General features: G+C 46.7%; 1 protein-coding gene across 1 annotated transcript in view; it reads right to left on the bottom strand.

Annotated features, from left to right (window-relative positions):
- Positions 1-19,963, bottom strand: part of TSPAN32 (tetraspanin 32) — a 357,928-nt gene that overhangs the window by 252,873 nt on the left and 85,092 nt on the right. Inside the window, exon 4 of the mRNA XM_069221278.1 lies at positions 2,916-2,990. Within this exon, the coding sequence (XP_069077379.1) occupies positions 2,916-2,990 (75 nt within the window). The remainder of the gene's footprint in view (positions 1-2,915; positions 2,991-19,963) is intronic.

Raw genomic sequence — 19,963 nt, 5'->3', positions numbered from 1 at the left:
GCTTCTGTACGACTGATATTTCTACCCTACTGAACTGAAAAAGATCTTTCCAGAAACATCTGATTTGTGTAGGAGGGGATGTGGTTTACTCAGAGATTTTCAACACATTTGATAGGAGTGTCTGACCATTCAATTCTTCTGGGCTGAAATCCTGGCAGAAATTAAAACAATACTGAGCTACCTCAATCAATTCTACATTAAGCTTCGCCCATTTAGGCCTACTAGATGACACTCTGCACCATCAAACCTCGAGCGATCGCTCCATCATGTGGCTGTGTGTGGGGGCAGCTAAGATGGCCCTAGCAGCTAATTAGAAGAGAGCTTCAGCACCCTCCAAAGCGCAATGGCATGCTAGTCTCTGGCAAGGGTTAACAATGGAAAGACTGACAGATATCCTTAAAGGTAAGATCAATACATTTTACTATCAAAGGGGGGCCTTAGTCAACTTTCTATCAGAAGGTCTTCCAGTCACCACCTGCCCTACCCACACAAGAGCACTCCACTCTTTTCAGATCTAAACCCCATTGAGAGCCAACATCACCCACCCCCACTGAAGGAGTCTCCACAACTGCATTCCCACCACCGACTTGTTGTATAAGCTCATGGTCTAATGTTTATTCTTCTCTTTTGTTTTTCTCACATTTTTGTTGTCTGTTGGGCAGGGAAGGAGAGATTAAAAGGCACTGATATAGCTCTCAAACATGCTAAAACTTGTCTATGAGAAATCTTCACTTGCTTACTATACAGAGGAAATCCTGATTATATAACAAATGTGTAACTCAGTGACTTCTGACAAATGTGCTGATTGTACGAAACTGTGCCTTAAGGAAACGGATAAAGAAAGTTTGACAAATTGAGGTGGCATAGTAGGCAAAAGAGCAATGGATTGGAATGCTACCCTGAGAAATTGCCAGTGGTTAGACAAATTGCAAGCATTCCTCCCATCACCTTTTGTGTGTTTGGTGTACTGTGGCAGTAAATACACATCACCTGTGGCGCCAAAACTAAAGCCTACAGACTCGACTAGCAGCAAGAGCAGCATAGACAAGGTGAGCTGTTCCAAGAGCTTGATGTGCACCAAGCACGTTGTAAGGAGGTGTGTGGTTGAGAAGGATGCATGTGATTCATTTGGTATTCTGGAACCAAGCTCTGTTACAAACCAAATAAAGAGAGGAATACTGGGGGCTGTATTGATGTGCCGATTGTCTATAAAGGGGCCAGGTTTTAAGATGTATATTGAGAGCCAAAACAAAATATATGCACGTCAAGGCCAAAAACTGTGATGGAGTATAGTAAGAACCCAGAAACTCTCTCTTTCTTCTGGGCATATTAAAAGAATAAGGTGCGCATCCTTTTGTTTTTGTGTGCCGCAAGACTTCAGAAAACAGGAGGCAAGCTCAGAGGCAGCAGGGCAAGAGCAGGGAAGCAGTCCTTCTCAGCAAAGCAGTCCAGATGAGTCCTTTGGGCAGCCAGGCAGTTCTTCTTGACAGGTTGCAGGTTCAGATCAGAAGTGTCTAATTTGGTGTGGTCAGAGACCCAGTTTATATACCCCAAAATGCCTTTGAGGTGGGGGAGATTTCCAAGAGTGGTTCTGAAGTGCACAAGGTCCCATTTCAGTACAGGTCTGTCTGACAGGGTCCATTAGAGGGTTTGGCAGTCCATTGTGTGAAGGCAGGCCACTAGCCTTTGAAATGTAAGTGTCTGGCCCTCCACCTTTTCAGCCCAGGAAGACCCATTCAGTATGCAGATGACTGCAAGTGTCTGCTGTGTTTGTGGTTGTCTGGGTGAAATGCATAAGGAAGCTGTCACCAGCCCAGTCCAGACGTTGCTAGGAGATAGATGTAAGGCACAGATGGATTTTAAGTGCAGAGAAATGCTCACTTTCTAAAAGTGGCATTTCTAAAATAGTAATATAAAATCCATCCTCACCAATAAGCAGGATTTTTATTACCATTCTGCCCATACTAAATATGACCTGTTTACCCCTGTCTGATCAGAATCTATCACTCAAACAGTATATGAGGGTAGTCCTAATGTTAACCAATAAAAGGAGCAGGCCTCACAGTAGTGGAAAACGAATTTAGGAGTTTTCCACTACCAGGACGTATAAAACACACATGTCTATGTCCTGCCTTTTAGCTACATAGCACCCTGCCCTACAGGTTACCTAGGGCCTACCCTATGGGTGACTTACATGTGGAAAAGAGGGAGTTTGGGGCTTGGCAAGTACTTTTAAATGCCAAGTCGAAGTGGCAGTGAAACTGTGCACACAGGCCTTGCACTGGCAGACCTGAGACATGGTTAAGGGGCTACTTATGTGGGTGGCACAACCAGTGCTTCAGGACCACTAGTAGCATTCAATTTACAGGCCCTGGGCACATGTAGTGCACTTTACTAGGGTAAATCAAATAGGCCAATTGGGAATGAACCAATGTTACCATGTTTAAGGGAAAGAGCAAGAGTCCTAAAACTAGCAAAAACAGTGTCAGAAAAGTGGAGGGAGGCAGGCAAAAAGTTGGGGGATAACCACCCTAAGGCTGTCAGGTCTAACAATAACACATATTTTTGTCTATTGGAATGCATATTTAATTGCCTAAGCTTGAGTTTCATGAACCTTTGGTATATTTGTATGTTAATTAGTGTTGTGGTGATACATCTTCTGCCAAACACCACTGGCTGAAGAAGACAGTATATCTAGGCTTGACATATGGGTGATGAAGAATTGAAGTAACACCTCAAAAGTTTTGCCTTCCTACAACCCCCCCCCCCATTTCTCCCATCACCCGAAATTGTAGATCTCACTTCACAGGTTACAACAAACTTCCTTGAGAGCACCTACCCAACTCTCTTAAAGCTTTTTGTAAAGGGAGGCTGTGCATTTTCCCTTCTAGGGTATGAGGGGCTCCAGTACTCACCTCAGTGCCACGTTCCTGCTTCCAAAGCACGGCTTGGACCACCACACAGAATTCCAGAGCAAAACACAGGAACCCCTGAGAAGGGAAAGACCACAATACAGTAAGTGAAAGTTGAAAGGGCTTAACACCGTGCAAATCCAGAGTTGTTGTTGCCCTATACCACTTCCTCTTCCGTTGTACACATAGACACCCACACAAACATGAGCACACGCTAACATTTGAAAACCAGCATGTTACTTAACATATATTATGCATCCTTAGCTGGTACCCTCCACAATAATACATTTAACAAGGTATATACAGACTTCATAGATCTAATAATGTATCTGTGTAAGTGTGTGTGTGAACTTTCTCAGGGTCCCTAGGAGAGTAAGACAATACTAGGCTACTATAATGTAAATTAGAGTCATTCACCAATGGTGTCCAGGGGATTAACCCTACAAGTGGGGCCAAAACTGAGCACCAAGTACAGCCTACAATGCTCCTGGGGTACAACTTCCTTGGGTATATTTGTGAACTAGTCCTTGATCAGCTTTTGCGGTGAGCCTCACAATGGTTTGTTAGCTGAGGAGTCTCTACAGGACATACTGACCAAGGTGTGGGCTAGTGCACCTCAAAATCCCCTCCTCATTGGTAGAAGTCTCTTCCCTATCCCTTCCTTGGTTCCTCTCGGGTGGAATGGCACCTTATTCAGAAGGCTGCAAAACAGTTGCATGTTTATGGGTCTACAGATCATGCGGCTTGGGCTACTCCTCAGGCCCAGGCACAAAATTCACCACCCAAACAAGATAGATGCCTCCCTAGGTGAGGACGAGGTGCTAGATCAATCTCTTGATATTGTTCTCCTCTGGTACTCTTGGTTCTTCTTTGCAGAAATTGTGGTCTGACCTTCTTTAACAGCATGTAACTTCTGGGAACTTTAATTCTACAATGGGATTTGTAGGAACAAGTTCCTCTATCTACGGGGGTAACATTTTTTGCCTCACACCCCCACGGGGTTACTTCAGAAATTCCAGAACTCACCTTTGAGAAGCAGTGCAGGTCTTTCTGTAATAGGCAGTTTCAGCTTAGCCCTCATCGGCCCCTTTGTGTCCCCCTATTGCTCTGAGCAGAATCTTCCTTGTGCAAGAAAACCTTCGGTGCTGTTCCTGAGCAGCTGGTAAGTTCTTGCCTTTGTGGGAAAGCCAAAGCAGTCCCTCCTGGCAGCTTTAGGTGAAGTCCCCAGGTTTCTTGTTCTGAAACTAGCAAGCAGAGTCTGTGGTGGACAGACCGTCACTGCAGCATACAGAGTTTCTTGGTCGCTGCTCGGTATGCAGACCCCGGATTTCTGGAAGAGAAATCTAGGCACACTGAGTGGAAGTCTCTGCCCCATCTTTATACTAGAATGGCTAGTATGTCGCAGGGTACATTCAAGGTGGTGAGGTAGAGCTGTGCAGTGTCTAGGCAGATGAGACCCAAACCAAGGGCACTATGTAGGCTGCCCTACTTAACTACCTGTAACCTGTGGGGGTAACCCTTCCAGAGAACAATGGGCCCGTGATGAGAAGTTCAAAACTCCATTACTTAAAATGGGGGCCTCTGTCTTGCCTCCTTAACAGTCAGTAGTATGACCCACTGCAAATGATCCCTGTAATGTCTCTGGGAAAGCCTTGTAATGCACCTATGCTCCCGAGCCCTCCCTCTGACCTTCCATCTTAGATACTATTTGAAAGTAGCAAATACAAAATGATTCACAGTATGGCTACTGCCATTTGTGTCATACACAAATCCTCTGCACATGCAAATGGTGCACTCAAGCAGCATCCATGACTCCACACAGATGAGTGAATGGCTCAGTTGCGTGGGACTGTCAAATAACTTGAAAATGGTGGAAGCGACACGAAGGCGACTCTACTCAGCATGGACAGGTAAAAAGGTCAGCTGACAGTAGTCCCATTCACCAGAGAGGGTGCACATGGAGCACCCCTATAGATCACTGAGCCTCCTCTAGGTCTCCACCACTGCCATAAAGGACTTCCAGTGCATACACATGACCTATGTTTGTATGAACCAAAAAGCTACAGCTTGAGCCATACCAAGCACCTTCCTATATTCAAACAGTGTGCAAGTATGTGGAGTTGTATAGTGGATGTTAGCTACAAAGTTACAGAGTTCTGTCTTTGTTATATAAACCATATATGAACATTATGTATTTGCCGGTATTGTCAGTGCTAAGAAGTGAATGACTGAGACAATAAAGGAGCCTTGATTTAACGAATCACTGTTGGGGCCGGACTGTCCCCTGCATGCGTACAGTCGTGATCCCCTGCCCTGAGTGCCAGAGTGTGAGTACCTTGTATCCCGGTTTTTGATTTTAGCCTCTAGCCTCACACTAGTCTAATGTGTGTGCAGAGCATAACTCTGTTCCTTGACATGTCTGAGGTCCTGGATCTGCCCTTGGATCTGGAAGGGTGCACCAAGCCTGCCCTCCTTTTACTAATAGTGGACTATTGTCTCTGTCAGACAGTTAGCATGTAGTATGGAAGTGATAGCATTACTTGTTTTGTAAATCAGTAGTTGTGAGTAGACCTTTTCATCTGCGTCATTGGAGGGGAAGCCTTCTGGTCCACTTTTGTAAAGTTCCTCTTGTATGTGCAACACAGATCATAGTGTTAAATCCCAAGTGCATGTTATGTGTGGTTGTGTATGTGGCCTGTATGGTAAATATATTGTGTCTATTAATCAGCCAGAGTAATAAAGCCCTGTAGGTTCCATTTTTGAAATCCCTGTCCTGTTCCTGTGCATATGACGGACATAAGGTTTTTTTCCCAGACCGTGCAAGTGTATTGCTAACATTCCCAAAGCTGGAGAGAGTAAACCTAGTCTCTGTTGTTCAAAGTAAAAGGGACCCCTTTAGTTGAGGCCAACCCCAATTGTCTCTTGCTTGATCACTGCTCAGTGTGGCCTTGCTCAGAATCCTCATGCCTCTTTGTGCCTCTGATGTGGTTTGCTCGATCGACTCTATGCAAAGTCTGGGTTTGGAGAGCAGCCTGGAAATGACACTTGGAAGAAAAACCACCCTAGACCAGTTCTGAAATTGCAGACTGGGAATCCACATCTTCTGTTTACTTTGACTGTATAAAAGTGGGAGCCACTCATTGGACTTGTGCCAGTTCCACATGTTCTTTGTATATGTAAGGGAGTGCTCCGCAGAATGCTCAGAGTGCTGCTGTGAAACCTGAGCTGGTGTCTGTCTCATACCCAGCTTCTCAGAGGTGAGTGGACATCACCTGTAAGAAACTGTTCCTCTGACCAGAGTCCCTAGAAGCCAGTCTGCTAGATGAGTGAGGGAAGGAACCTTCCCTACTGTCCATGGAGTGTCAGAATATGCTTGACCATAGTGGTATGAGGACAGGCTAGGGAAAGGAAGTCTGTGAAGAGGGAGGCTCAGTCTCTCTGAGATTCTGGTTCCAAGTAGGGATTGTGAATAGCTGTTTTTTGTGCTGTGACCAAGAACTGCCCCTAAGGGGAATGTCCCTGCTGTGGTGAAGCAGCCACTGTGGCCCGAGAAGTACTGAGGTGGACTGCGCCGCCGCACAATGAACTGTGCAAGGGCGGACTGTGCTGCTGCAATCAAGAACCGTGTTTGAGGCAGAGAATGCAGCCACATTTGAAGTGTGTGCCTGCCCCTGTGCTGCTGTGATTCCTGATCCTGTGACGGCCCATCTGCTGCACCTCACTGAGATACCCAGAAGTTGTTCCAACTCATGCTGTGAGCCTCCATCGATATCCAGTGTCTGCACCTGTCTGCAAATATGTTTGGTGGCAGACCCCGCTGCTGTATTCTCCTGCAGCCCTCTGGGATTGTGGGCTGATACTACAGTCGGCACGTCTACCCTGGAAGAAGAAGAGATGAGAAATGCATGCTGCAGATCACTGTCAGTTGTCGAAAGAGGACACTGAGACCTGCACTATTGTTAGGCTACACCAAAGGGCAATCTATTTAAGTGAGTGCTAACAAACTGAACAGAAGTAATTTGCAACTCAGCCTAATAGGCATGCTAATTGAGCACCTCATACCTCAAAATGGAAAATGCACAGTCTCTCTTTAGAAAAAGCATTAGATGACTTAGAGGAGGGACATCCCAGAAAGGGGACAGGATAGACAGAATGAAAGGTGCAGAAACTCAGTGTATTAGATCCTGTGCAGTACTGTCTTTTAGTGTGGAGATTAAAGTGTTTTTTGTAAGTAGAGCACTGGGATCGACAATAAATTATTGCCCTACTGGGAACTATTGAGTTCTGTGCACCCCCACACAACCTTGCTGAAAGGCCGTTGACTGACTGTCATTGCTACCACCAAGAGCCAAGTGAGTGTTGAAGGGTTTGTACTTCGCCCAATTTGCAGAGCCTTGGTAGGACAGACCATAGGACATCAGAGACAAGTGACCATTATCTCCACTGTGACGCTCAGCAGCCTCTTCTTCTCTGCGGACCCCAAAAGGGATCTGACAACCCTACCTAACATTTTAGGAATCCTTGTTCCTGTGCCCCCCTGTACTCCTCTTTTTTATTTTTATGGACAGAGTTGTCAGGCATTTTTGTATCTCTAGGAAGTTAGAGCGTGTTTAATTCCTATCAGTGCACGTGCTTTTACTCCTAAATCATAAAGTGTAATCGGCAAAGGCCAAATAGCATATCTCACTTTTAGGTCAGCCCATGAAAACTAGGTGCAACATGTATGCAGGAAGCATACATTTTAAATGATGCAAGATGGGATCAGATATGGTTTTACACCACCCACAGGTGGGATTTAAAAACCACAGTATCAAGGCTGGGAGTAGTTCTGCAGTTGAGCAGGCCAAGCTGCAGTGCTAAAATGTCAGTAAATATAATTTTTGACATGTGCATGTGTTGGGTCTTAGGCATCCTTGTGATGTAAGTGTAGAACGTAGAATGAAGAATTTGAAGCGTTAAGTAGGCAGTGAAAGTTGGTGACCATTACATCCAGGAGCTTCTGTCTTGCTGGTTGTGCAATCTGTACTGAATAAACTATTTACCTCACTACTTCATCTTGAGGCCAGCCATTCGGTAAGACTTTTTCGAACAGTAAATATGGCACTAACGAAATGTGCCTTGAAGCCCCCAACACCCAGGCTCCTAATATTTAGAAGTGACACATGTAAGCAGCTAAACTTTAATATTTCACTAGTAACAGTATCCAGAGTACTTTACTGTAGAGTCTGTTTACAGCTTTTCACTGACCAAGCCTGAAAAAAGTTTAAATGCATGTTTTCGTATCTTGTTCTAGAGATCAAGAACATCCTTCATTCTTGCTAAATGTTCCTGCATAGTGGAAGCCTAATTTACTTGTGAACTTAGATTGATAGTGCAAATGTCACAAATATGATTTCTAGAAAGGCTCCTTACAGGGGTGGCTCCTTCACTATGTCGAAGGAGCATCGCCCCACTGGCTGAGCCAGAAGCAGAAAGATGAAACAATAGTTTACTATTGTTTCATCTTTCTGCTTCTGGCACAGCCAGCAGTGCAGGGAGGGGTGGGGCTGGGCCACAGGAGGTGGTGGGGGAGGAGTGGACAATGCACTTAAGTGAGCATGTGTGTTTGGCTGGCCGTCTGAGGCTGGCCAAGCAGACATGTGCACTTAGATTTCTCCAGCCCGGCTGTGTTTAACAGCCGGGCTGTAGAAACTGGACAGACCCCTGGGATGTGTCTGAGTGGCAGTCCCTGTCGCTCAGACCAATCCTGGTGCTGCTTTCATGCTAGGTTTTGCATGAAAGCAGCGCCAGGATAACTGGGGAGTCTGTGCTGGTGTCCCAGCAGTGAATGCTGGGACACCAGAAGAAGAGGAGCGCAAAGCGTCAGGAGGCAGCAGGGACGGAGGCGAGGTACGTGCTTTTAAAAAAAATATATATTTTTTTAACTTGTCTCTGTCCCGTCCTTATCCTTGGCCCCCCACCACTCCCCTTGAGTTATGCGGTGGCCCTTGCTAGCTGCTTATTTCTGCTTCATGGTGTAGGAGTTTGCAAGGCCAGTTCAGTAGCCCAGGAACCTCTAGCAAGTGTGTAGTTACCAGTCTCTGAATCAAGACGTGTGGAAGTTATTAAAGGACTTAGTTGGAGAGATAACGATTGTTAGAGAATAGGGGAATAACACAAGGTAAATATTCAGATCCTAGAACAGGCATGTATCATGATGTGGCAGAGTCACTCATGATCCAAAGCCAGATCCAGTGGAAAAAGGAATTTGATGTGGAGTTAAAGGACATATCATGAAGAGATACTTCTAGCCCATAAAAGCCTGATAGAAGGGGGCACAGGAACAGAGTGCACTCAACTGCCTTAAAGAAAACCATCAAGACGACTTGGTTCTGGACATTTCGCTTTGGTCCTGAAGAAAGTTTTTGGGGAGTATGCCTTTCACTGAAATCCTTAGTCTGGTACCCCATGAACTGTTCCCAAATTTGTCAAGGAAAATTCAGGAAAAAGATATTCAACTTGTGGGAAAGTTGGGTCTTGGAAATGTTTTGGCATCCGAAGGAGCAGGACAGGTTTCCACTTCTACCCTAAAGAGATGACATCTTAGTAGCCACGTTTTCCAGGCCTATACCGCTTGCAGTTTTTGAATTCGAAGATCAAGGCTACAGCATGATTGTGAAGCCAAGGTATGTGCTCTCATGGAGCTCTGTTCAGCCACAGCATGCTGCTTTGCCCCACTAAGTTATTTTGAACTCTAAAAAGTTTCACCCTTTCCTGAACCCCTCCCTCATTCCCCTCCCCACCAATTCCATCGCCAGTCTGCTGCTAAGGGTATCTTAGTGCTGATTTTCCATGGAACTTTACATGGCTAACATGCAGTCTTTACCTGACCATGTTCCATTGCTCCTGAGGGTGCCTATGTTCTGGTATATTGCTCCAAATGGGGGTTTCTTTATAAATGCTTAATTCCTGACCCCCTGACCCAATTTTTGCAATTTGGACAGCTAAAATAATTTATGTACATTTTATTTGATTGAAGCCTGCCAGTCCACGGCTACCAAAGATTAGCCTAGGATTGCTCATTGAAACCTGTTTTCACTTTAAGAACTAGGGACCTAATTTATATGTTGGGTGAAATGGCACACCGGTGCAACAGTGACGAATACCCTTTCTGCCAACATAATGGCCCGCCCTGATCTTTGTTGTAAAAACAGCAGAGACTACTGCATCTCCGCCATGGTTCCATCCCTCCCAACGACCCAATGGAGTAAGGGCCTAATTTAGATTTCAGAAAATTGATAGATGGAATGCTTGAATCAGTCTCAGCCACTGGTAATTACTCAGGTTGCGTCTAGTCCATTGTTACCTTGCACACCATGTCACCTCAGTTTAGACCCAACCATATGCAAATCAGTCTTGACCCTGTCCAGTGGGAATAGTCCAGCCCAAACTTCCAAGCCAGGTGCTCTCTGAACCTAATTTGGATGGGTGGACATACAGGTTACTTTTCTTTGTCCGTCACCGCCAGAAAAACACTGGTGGTAAGGGCCAGTGAAAACTGAAAAATGCCCCCATTGCCATGGGAAACAACTCCCATGGCAATTGGGGCAGTGTTTGTATTTTAGTTTCAAAAACAGAACCTGGGGGGAGGGACACGTGGCCTGCACTTGGAAGTGAAAGACATCTGGGTGACGAGCTCCTGACCCGAGCTTCTCACGAGGCCCCACTGCAGTGCTGAGAGGCCTTCCCGAGGACAGTAAGCACCAGAGATGGTGAGATGATAGCCCCGGGAAGCACTTGGTGTTTAGTGGCACCAGCCAGAGGGGGCTGACTGATTGGCTGCACCCGTCTTCAAGGGAGAGAGATGCTGGTGGCCATCTTGTGGCCTAGCTGAGAATCGTATGAGTGGAGGTGAGGTCGACCTTGCATAACTCTTGAGCCCGGGGAGACAAAGAGAGGAACCGTCCATTGCAACCACCTGAGGGGCAGCAGCATCCCCATCCATCCACTAAATTGATTCTTCATATTACAGCTATTATACTTGCAATCTCTCATCGATGCATAATTAACTATAACAGTTAGGCAGGATGTAAGGGTGTGGTCCCATGTGTAGGGACTGCCTCCCCAGGGATCCTCCATGAGTCCCTGAGAACCTTCTCTGGTCACCGCTGGTCCCGGAAATTTACTCGGACTGCTTTGGGGTCTGCTAAGGGGTGATCTGTCGAGGCGAGACTGCTACCCTGGCGAATGCCTCATAAATCAGTGAGGGAGAAATGAGTTGGCAACTACTGAGGACACCAGGAATGACTCACAGATACCTTCCACAGATACAGATCAACCTGCACCACACAAGTGTCTCACAATAGGTAATAACGAGGGAGACCTGGGAACCCCAGTTAGACTTGTCAGTTTTAGAGTGGTCTTCCCCCAAACCTTTTGCCTTACCTCCTCCAGTTTTTTATACACTTATTTTTGTTGGCCTTAGGACACTGTGCACTTTACCACTGCCAACCATTGCTACAGTGCTTGTGCTTCCTCGTCTAAATCATGGTTTCTTGAACCCGAAGCTGGACCCAGTCTGAGTTCTTAACCTCCAAGGGGTGACCATCCAGTCCTGGACCCTTAGAAGAGATACTAAAGGTGTCCAGATATTTAAAATCCAAACGTGGGGCCTTAGAACATTTTTGCTAAAAACTTCTCTGATAACCAGGGGGAGACCGTGACTAACCTGCTTGCCTAGCCCCCCCCGAGATGCAACGGAGGTCGAATTGACTTTGCTGCTTCTTCTGCTAAGTTCGTCTCTGCAGCAGCAAGTCCATTTCAGTGGCCCTTCATTAAAGGGGTTGCCAATCTGGTGGAAATGTCTTAGGCTACAGCCCTCTCCCTAGTACCGCTGGAAATTTTCGACTTCCATTTTAGAGACTCTGGTGGTCATTATGAACACGGCGGAAACAACCGCCGTGTTCATGCTGGCGGTCAAAACACTGACCGCCAGCTGCCACGGAACCCCGCCAGCCAGATAATGAACATTTCTGAGAGCCGGCGGGCGAAAACCTTGCTTCTGCCCGCCGGCTCACAGAAAGGTTCAGCCGGGACATTGACGGCGACAATGCCTCTGTGCGGCAGGTGCAGTTGCACCCGTCGCGCAGATCACTGCCCGAAAATCGGGCAGTGACCTGCGCAACGGGGCTCTGCACCGGGGCCCCTGCACTGCCCATGCAAATTGCATGTGCAGTGCAGGGGCCACCAGGGGTGCCCCGGGGCACCCCCTCCGCCAGCCTTTTCCTGGCAGGATATCCCACCAGGAAACGGCTGGTGGGAAATGAAACATTATCCGCAGGGTAACGCAGCTACCCTGGCGGATGGTGTTTCATCCCGCCGCCAGGCTGCCTGACGGCAGGAGCCTGGCAGTTGGTGACGGCTGCCACTGGCAGCCGCCACCATGCGCATTATATGGCAGTTCGGACCGCAATGCCGACTGGCGGCTTCAGCCGCCACTGCCGGCATGGTGGGCCGAACCGCCATGATCATAATGAGGGCCTAAGTCTGAAGGTAGAAATCTTTATTGCTGCTTCGATCCAAGGCCATCCGGCGATTACGGTCCCTCTTTGGACACCTCCTGCAAAAATGCACCACTGAAATTTACCTTCTCAGAACTTTTTTCTCAAGAATTTTCCCAAGACCAAAGGTAAGTGCTGACCGGATCCAAACCACTTCTTGTATCTTAACCGTGCTCCATTGTGGTGGGCCATATTTTTCGACTTTGACCTGGTCTTGCGCAACTAGATGTTCGCGGTTGCCGCTTTGATCTTTCAGACGCTAATTTTTACAAAAAACTTTAAACATTCATAACTCTGGTTCTACTGATTGGATCTTTGTCATTTTGGTGTGGGTTTGGGATGTATTTTTTGTGTTGTATTTTAACTTTATTACTGTTTGTGTGCTGCACACATACTTTACACATTGTCCCTAGGTTAAGCCGACTACTTTTTGTGTCAAGCTGCCCAGCAGAGGTTACTTTAGCGACTTTTGGTGGTTCACCCTGCAAAGGATTGTGGTTGCTGCTTGACCACGGCTCACACCACAGTCAACGAAGAACCCAATTTCTAGCAACTCCCATAACAAAAGATGACCTGAAAAGCTGTTTAAGCGACCTGCATGATAAACTCTCTAATATGGTCACAACACAAATGCAAGTGCTTAAAACAGATCTGTATGCTGGCCTCTCGGAAGTGACTAATCAACTCCATTTTCTGGGTGACTGAGTGGAGATGAACAAGGAAAACATTGTTGTCATGAGCCAGGAGGTCGAGATTATGCAAGATTCCCAATAGAAGATGGAAGAGAAAATTAATGCACTTTTGGAAAAGTGTACCTACCTGGAAGATCAATCACGGATGGACAACATGCTTATTCAAAATATCCTGGAATGTGAGGATGGAGGCGACGTCCCCTTGTATTGTAAGGCCCTCTAACAATACATCGTTAAAGAGGATCCCACATACGACATTCCTATAACTCGGGAGCATAAAGTGCAAACATCACCTGAAACGGCAGGCACCTGCCCTGGTCCTCACAACAGAAAGACATCATAATTAGTGAAGCGAGGAAAATAGACCAACTGACTTTCCGAGATACACCCTCAATCTTTTTCAGGGCCTTTCATGAGCGATCTTAAATAAACAACACGTGATGTCCTCTGTGAACGCTGGCTGCGCAGACAGCAAATATGTTACGGGTGGATGTTCCTCTTTTTACTATGGTTTTGACTAGACTCCAAGTCATATATCATCTTCACAGTGGAGGAGGCACAGGTAGTACTGGGTCTATCAAGGAGCAGTCCAAACCTTTTCAGAAAGCCTGATGACAATCCACCAGAGCAGCAAAAAGAACACCAAGCTAAGAAAGAGTAAGACAACCAGCTCTAGAAATCAACAGTACAGAGGTTTGGGGCTACCTGAGGGACAGTTTGGAAATTGGGAAATCAAAGAAATGAACTCTGAAAAACACTATGGAAGTGCATTCCACAACCAGCCAGCCAAACGACACGAGAGACTTGGAGTACGATTCCCTTCTGAAACCTAGACTGAGCAGGACATGCAGATTTGTTTAAACCCAAACTTATTTCCAGACGCACAAGTCCCAATCACAGGCAAACCTTAGCCACCAATGGAGGGACAATCGCAAAGTGATAGACTTAATTGGTGGCATAACGCATCTGATCATTCTGCTGGCTCTTTCAGAGTACAGGTGCGACAGGGGCCTCCCCCTGGCCAGGAGCAGTGGGGGCGGAAGGCTATTTTGCTGCGAGGGAGATGTGTCGGATCCTCTTCCTGCTGCATTGCGGTTTTTTTTATGGGATGAGGTGAAGGTCCTGGGGAGGGTATGGAGACCTCCAGGTTAGGAATTGTGAATGTGTTTTGATCTTGGACACCCTAGGGCGGGTGACACCAGATGTACAACAGTGCGTATTAGGGTTTGGTATGAATGTAATAGTGGGTATTCGAATCACAGCCTCATCTTTCATTAACAACCTATGGTCAGAGTAGTCATGTGGAATGTGAAGGGGTTAATCTCCCTTGTACAACAGCACAACATTTGGAGAGCACTCCAGGACATGCTTTCAAAGGTGATATGCCTCCAAGAGACTCACTTGAGAACAAATGATAACCACTCATGAAACACTGTGTACCCTACTTAGTACTAAGTGGCCACAGCTAAATATAAAGGGGGACCATGACTGGGATTCATAAGGACTTCCACTATGAAGTATTGTCGATACTGTGGAAGGTCGTTATATCTACTTGAAGAGGAGATATCAGGGCCGCGCAATAGCTAGTCTCAATTCTTATGTAAAGAACCAAGGCCGAGAACATTACATACTTAGCCTTATCGATAAGGTCAAGAAATGGGGCCCTGAAAACCTTCTGTGGGTGAGAGACTTCAATACTGCATCTAATGTACAGCTAGAAAGGCATCCCCACAACAGATTTACGCAGAGAATACTCACCCAAGAGATGAAGCAACTAATGGCAGACATAGGCCTAATTGGCCTATGGAGAGCTAAGCACCCAAATTACAAGCAACAGACCTTCTTCTCTCATGTTCATAGGTTTTGAGGAATAAAGGAATAATCTCATGTGGGTCAACCAGACACTGGTAGAGACAACCACCTATACTGTACATGGACCTATAACCATTTCTGATCATGCAGTGATAATTTGGGGAGGAAGGTACTCAAATAGAGAAGGGTAGATCGAATACCTGGAAATTTGATGAAACCCTCCTCAAGCATTGACCATGCCGGCAAGCATTAAGGAAGACAATTAAAAGATACTATGACCTAGGCAATGTTACTCCCAGAACACTATAGGATGTGTGAAGGATGGTATTCAGGGGCCAATATAGCAGAAAGGGTAAAGCAACACAGTGGAGGCATGTCCTACAAAAGCTTGCTGGAAGCAAAGCTTAAGATGGCAATAGAGTACTATAGACAAATGTGCTCCGTAAAGACTCGGCATGAAGTGATATAATTGAAGGGACAGATAGACTTACTGGCCATGGAAAATCAGTACTATGGGGGTCACTATGAACACGGCGGGAAACCCCGCCGTGTTCATGCTGGCGGTCTTTTCACAGACCGCCAGCCCCCTTGACGCCCCACCAGCCATATAATAGACATTCTGCTGGGCCGGGACATTGTCGACGGCTCCACATGGAGCTGTGGTCAATGCCGCTGTGCGGTGGGTGCAGCAGCACCCGTCACGCTGATCCGACCTGCATGACAGGGCACTGCACAGGGGCTCCAGAGCACCCCTTCCGCCAGCCTTTCCCACCAGGGAAAGGCTGGAAGACATGGGTTCTTTCTCCACAGGGAAGCGCTGCCCTGTCAGATAAAGTATTCCGCAATCATCAGTCTGCCTGCCAGCGGTAGCCTGGTGGTGGCGGAGGGACGCCAGGGGTGTCCCTCCCTTGTTCATAATATGGCGGTTCAGACCGCCATGCCGGTGGTGGTATTTTCCGCCACCACCGGCATGGCGATCTGAACCACCATGTTCGTAATGAGGGCCTATGGGCCTCATTCCGCGGACCACGGAAAGCACCGCCAACAGGCTGGCGGTGCTTCCTGGGCCATTCTGACCGCAGCGGTAAAGCCGCGGTCAGAAAACCGGGTCCGGCGGTTTCCCGCCGGATTAACCCCGGTTGGCCCAATCCTCCATGGCGGCGCTGCAAGCAGCGCCGCCATGGGGATTCCGACCCCCTTCCCGCCAGCCTGTTTCTGGCGGTTTTCACCGCCAGGAACAAGATGGCGGGAACGGGTGTCCTGGGGCCCCTGTGGAGCCCCTGCACTGCCCATGCCACTGGCATGGGCAGTGCAGGGGCCCCCTAACAGGGCCCCATTAAGCTTTTCACTGTCTGCCTAGCAGACAGTGAAAAGTGCGACTGGTGCTACTGCACCCGTCGCACACCTGCAACACCGTCGGCTCCATTCGGAGCCAGCTTCAGTGTTGCAGGCCGCTTTCCCGCTGGGCCGGCGGGCGCTATTTTGGCTAGTGCCCGCCGGCCCATCGGGAAAGTCAGAATGGCCCCAGCGGTCTTTCGACCGCGGAGTGGCCATCTGGCGGTTCCCGCCAGGCTGGCGGCGACCGCCGCCCGCCAATGTTAGAATGAGGCCCTATGTCTCCAACAAAGATTCTACAAACATGCTAAGAAACCAAGTTTGTTATTGGCAAGGCTGCTCCTGCAAAGGGAAGTGATGGGCACTATTCTAACTTTAATAAAGCAGCGAGCACCAACCTCTCAGTGGAAATGCTGGAAAAAATGCCTCCTCCTGAGATCATTACACAATCCTCTATTCTTCGGAAGCTGCATCAGAACTGATGTTAAGGCTTTCCTCAAAGAGGCTAACCTCCAGAGACTATCTAGGGCTAATGTAGCTAGCCTAGAAGAACTCATCAATGGGGAAGAGGTCCTGAACGCAATATTGGCTATGCATTCCAACATGGCACCCCGGGCTGCGTGGTCTTACCAATAGATTTTACAAATATTTTCCACCCAACTTCCATGCTTGGTAATACTAATTAATTCTTTCTTACAGTCATGAACGGTCATGCCCCCAATGGTGGCCTCTCATATCACTCTCATCCATAAGCTGAACAAATAAAAGAATAAATGTGAATTTAGTGAACTCTCTTCGCAATTAGCACTTTTGAATTCAAATATCAAGATTTTCACAAAAGTATTGGCCAATAGACTGATGTCCCATCTGCCCTATCTTATCGATCCTCATCAATCGAGATTCATTGCGCAAAGACAGGTGATGGGTAATATCTGGCAAGTACTTCATTTGGCTTGAAAAAAGCCAGCATTAGGAAATGTCCTTAGTGATCCTTTCTTTAGATGTTGAAAAAGCATTTGACAGGGCCAGTTGGGTGTTCTTCTTTCAAGTACTGGAGGTGACTGGGCTGGGCCCTAATATCCTAACCTGGATAGCGGCTACTTTTAATCAACCCACAAAAAAGCCCTAGTCAATGGAAAATGCACAGGGACTATCCCCTTATTGAGAGGGACAAAGCAGGGTTGCCCTCTTCCCCCCCATATTTGTACTGCCAATTGAGCCCCTAGCAGCTATGATCCTGCAGCAACAAGACATCCTGGGAATGTCATTTGAGGATGACTAACGTAAAATGTTCCTTTTTTGTGGACAATGTCTTGTTGACACTGGTGAACCTGAGCAATTGATCCCTAAAGCAATGGCAGCATTGGAATACTATGGCAAACTAATGTAAACAAATCTGAAATGCTAAGCGTGGGCTTACCACCATGGGTAAAAGTCAAACTCCTACTCCTAGAGGTCACCCCTTGAAGTGGACTGAGAAGAAATTTTTATATTTAGAGATTTATATCACCCTTAAACACTGTTTATTGTATGCAATGAACTACACTTGCCTACTACATGTTATTACTAACGACCTCTGTAAGTAGAGTAAACTCTTCCTCTTGTAGATGGGCAGAGTGAGTTATCACACAAAATGAACTGCTGATATTGCTCTCATTTTTCCAGGCACTACCAATCTTCTTTCCCGAATCCAACATAAGATCTCTGTAAAAAGCGATGGATACCTTAATATGGGCAGGTAGAAAAGTGTGAGTCTCAAGAAAAATACTAACTGCACACAAATGCTCAGGTGGCATGTAGTTGCCAGCTACCAAGAAATACTATCAGGCGGCCTAGATTCGCATTTTCTTTGAATGGTCACTCTGCGAAACGGAGTAGCACTAGAGCCATATGGCTGCTGTGGTGATAAACCATGTTCCATGGGCTATACCATGGTTACCCAAGCATGCAAGATCACATGTATGCTATTACTCTGAACTGTTAAAACCTGCAATGAGAATACGTGACTTGCTCACAAGGAAACAGATGTTGACCTCCTTCCCATCCCCTTATACACCATTGATGGATAATATAGATTTTAGATCGGGCCTAGTCAAGGGGGATTTCAAACGCTGGACAGATGGGGGGATGTAAAATGTTATGAGGCCTGTTTCAGGGAGCAGACATGAAACCCTGCACCCAGTGCCAGCAAGAATACAAATTTAAAAGGACATAGACTGCCTCTATTACTTCTAGCTAAGACACTGGGCACTACACTCTGAGAATAAAGTTGCAGCACTTAGACAACTGACGACCTGGGAAAAACTGTTTGCTACACATGACTCCCCAGTGGCCTCATAATAATATATATACTATTTTCTTATCTGTAGGGGAAAAGTCAGAGTGGTCTTACAAGTGTCACTGGCAGAAAGATTTAGACCTACAAATTTCTGTAGCATAATGGCAAAAACTGAGGGAGACTATCCTTTCGCTTTGCAAAAGTGTACAAAACAGAGAAGCACTATAGAAGATAATGATGGGTTATTATATCATGTTAGCAAAGATGAAATATATGGATGATAACTGCTGGTGGTCTCTGCTGGTGGTATTGTGGGCAAGAGGGAGACATGATACTTGTATGGTGGTCATGCCCCAGGTTTACACTCTTTTGGAAAGAGACTGTCAGTCGTATTGTGGTAGTAATTGGCAATACTTTGCAATCCCACCCAGCAGCGATAATGCTCAACATAAGGCCATCTGAGATTTAAAGCCTATCCAAAAGGGAATGGGGGTTGATAAAGAACGTGACTGGCTGCAAAGCAACACGTGACAGCTAACTGGAAATCCCACATACATGACAATGCGCGAAAGGGTGGGGGAAATTTGGATGCCACTGGCATTGGATACATTGACTTGAGGACTGCTTGATATAGGGCAGAAGTTTGACGAGATGTGTCCCCATTGGTGCAGTACATATAAGGGAAGGACTTTGAATATGGATGTCTCAAGTCGTTGAGATCTCTACCCCTTACTTCATAGCCCAGCGTGTATTGTACTAACTACTGCTAAATAACTGCTTGACATTTCAAGTGCTACACAAAGAGGGTGTCATGTACCCAAACACTGAAATACGGTAAAAACCGCAGTCACGTCCTGTGAATCCAGCAGCTGGGGAGTGAGGAGGTTAGATAGGAGAGGACGGTGGGAATTATTACTGGACGTGTTTTCAATATATCATGTTGGAGAGTCCATACTGTTCATTTCTCACTTTCGGAAAAGTCATAAAATTTAGTTGAACAAAAACTAAGTCCCACTGGGGGCTTGGGCGGGAGCGAAGGGCTTGCCCGGTCTCCTTCTGGGCTTATCGGGCTGCTGTGCTCGAGGGGGATTGGAAGAGGTTCCGGATGGGGCGGTGTCTAGGGCAGGGGTTTAAAAGGCAGGGGCTGGGTGGGGGCGGCCTCTTTGGCCAAAGGAGGAGGAATGGGAATTGGCCAGGAGACCTAGAGTCCCAACCACGATTGAGAATTGGGCATCAGCTTTTTTGATCTACGCCAGTGTTTATTGTGAGAAGCATCAAGATTCCTGAGTGGCTTTGTTGAAATATATGGACATTGTGCGGCGGGCTAAAATGGACTATGGAGGGTTTGGTTGGTTTAGGTATGATGAGGAATTTAGGGCAAGGAAAGCAATGGAC

The sequence above is a fragment of the Pleurodeles waltl genome, chromosome 3_1 (assembly GCF_031143425.1).
Source record: "Pleurodeles waltl isolate 20211129_DDA chromosome 3_1, aPleWal1.hap1.20221129, whole genome shotgun sequence".
Taxonomy (NCBI): Eukaryota; Metazoa; Chordata; class Amphibia; order Caudata; family Salamandridae; genus Pleurodeles; species Pleurodeles waltl.
This window is presented reverse-complemented; position numbering and strand designations above follow the sequence as displayed.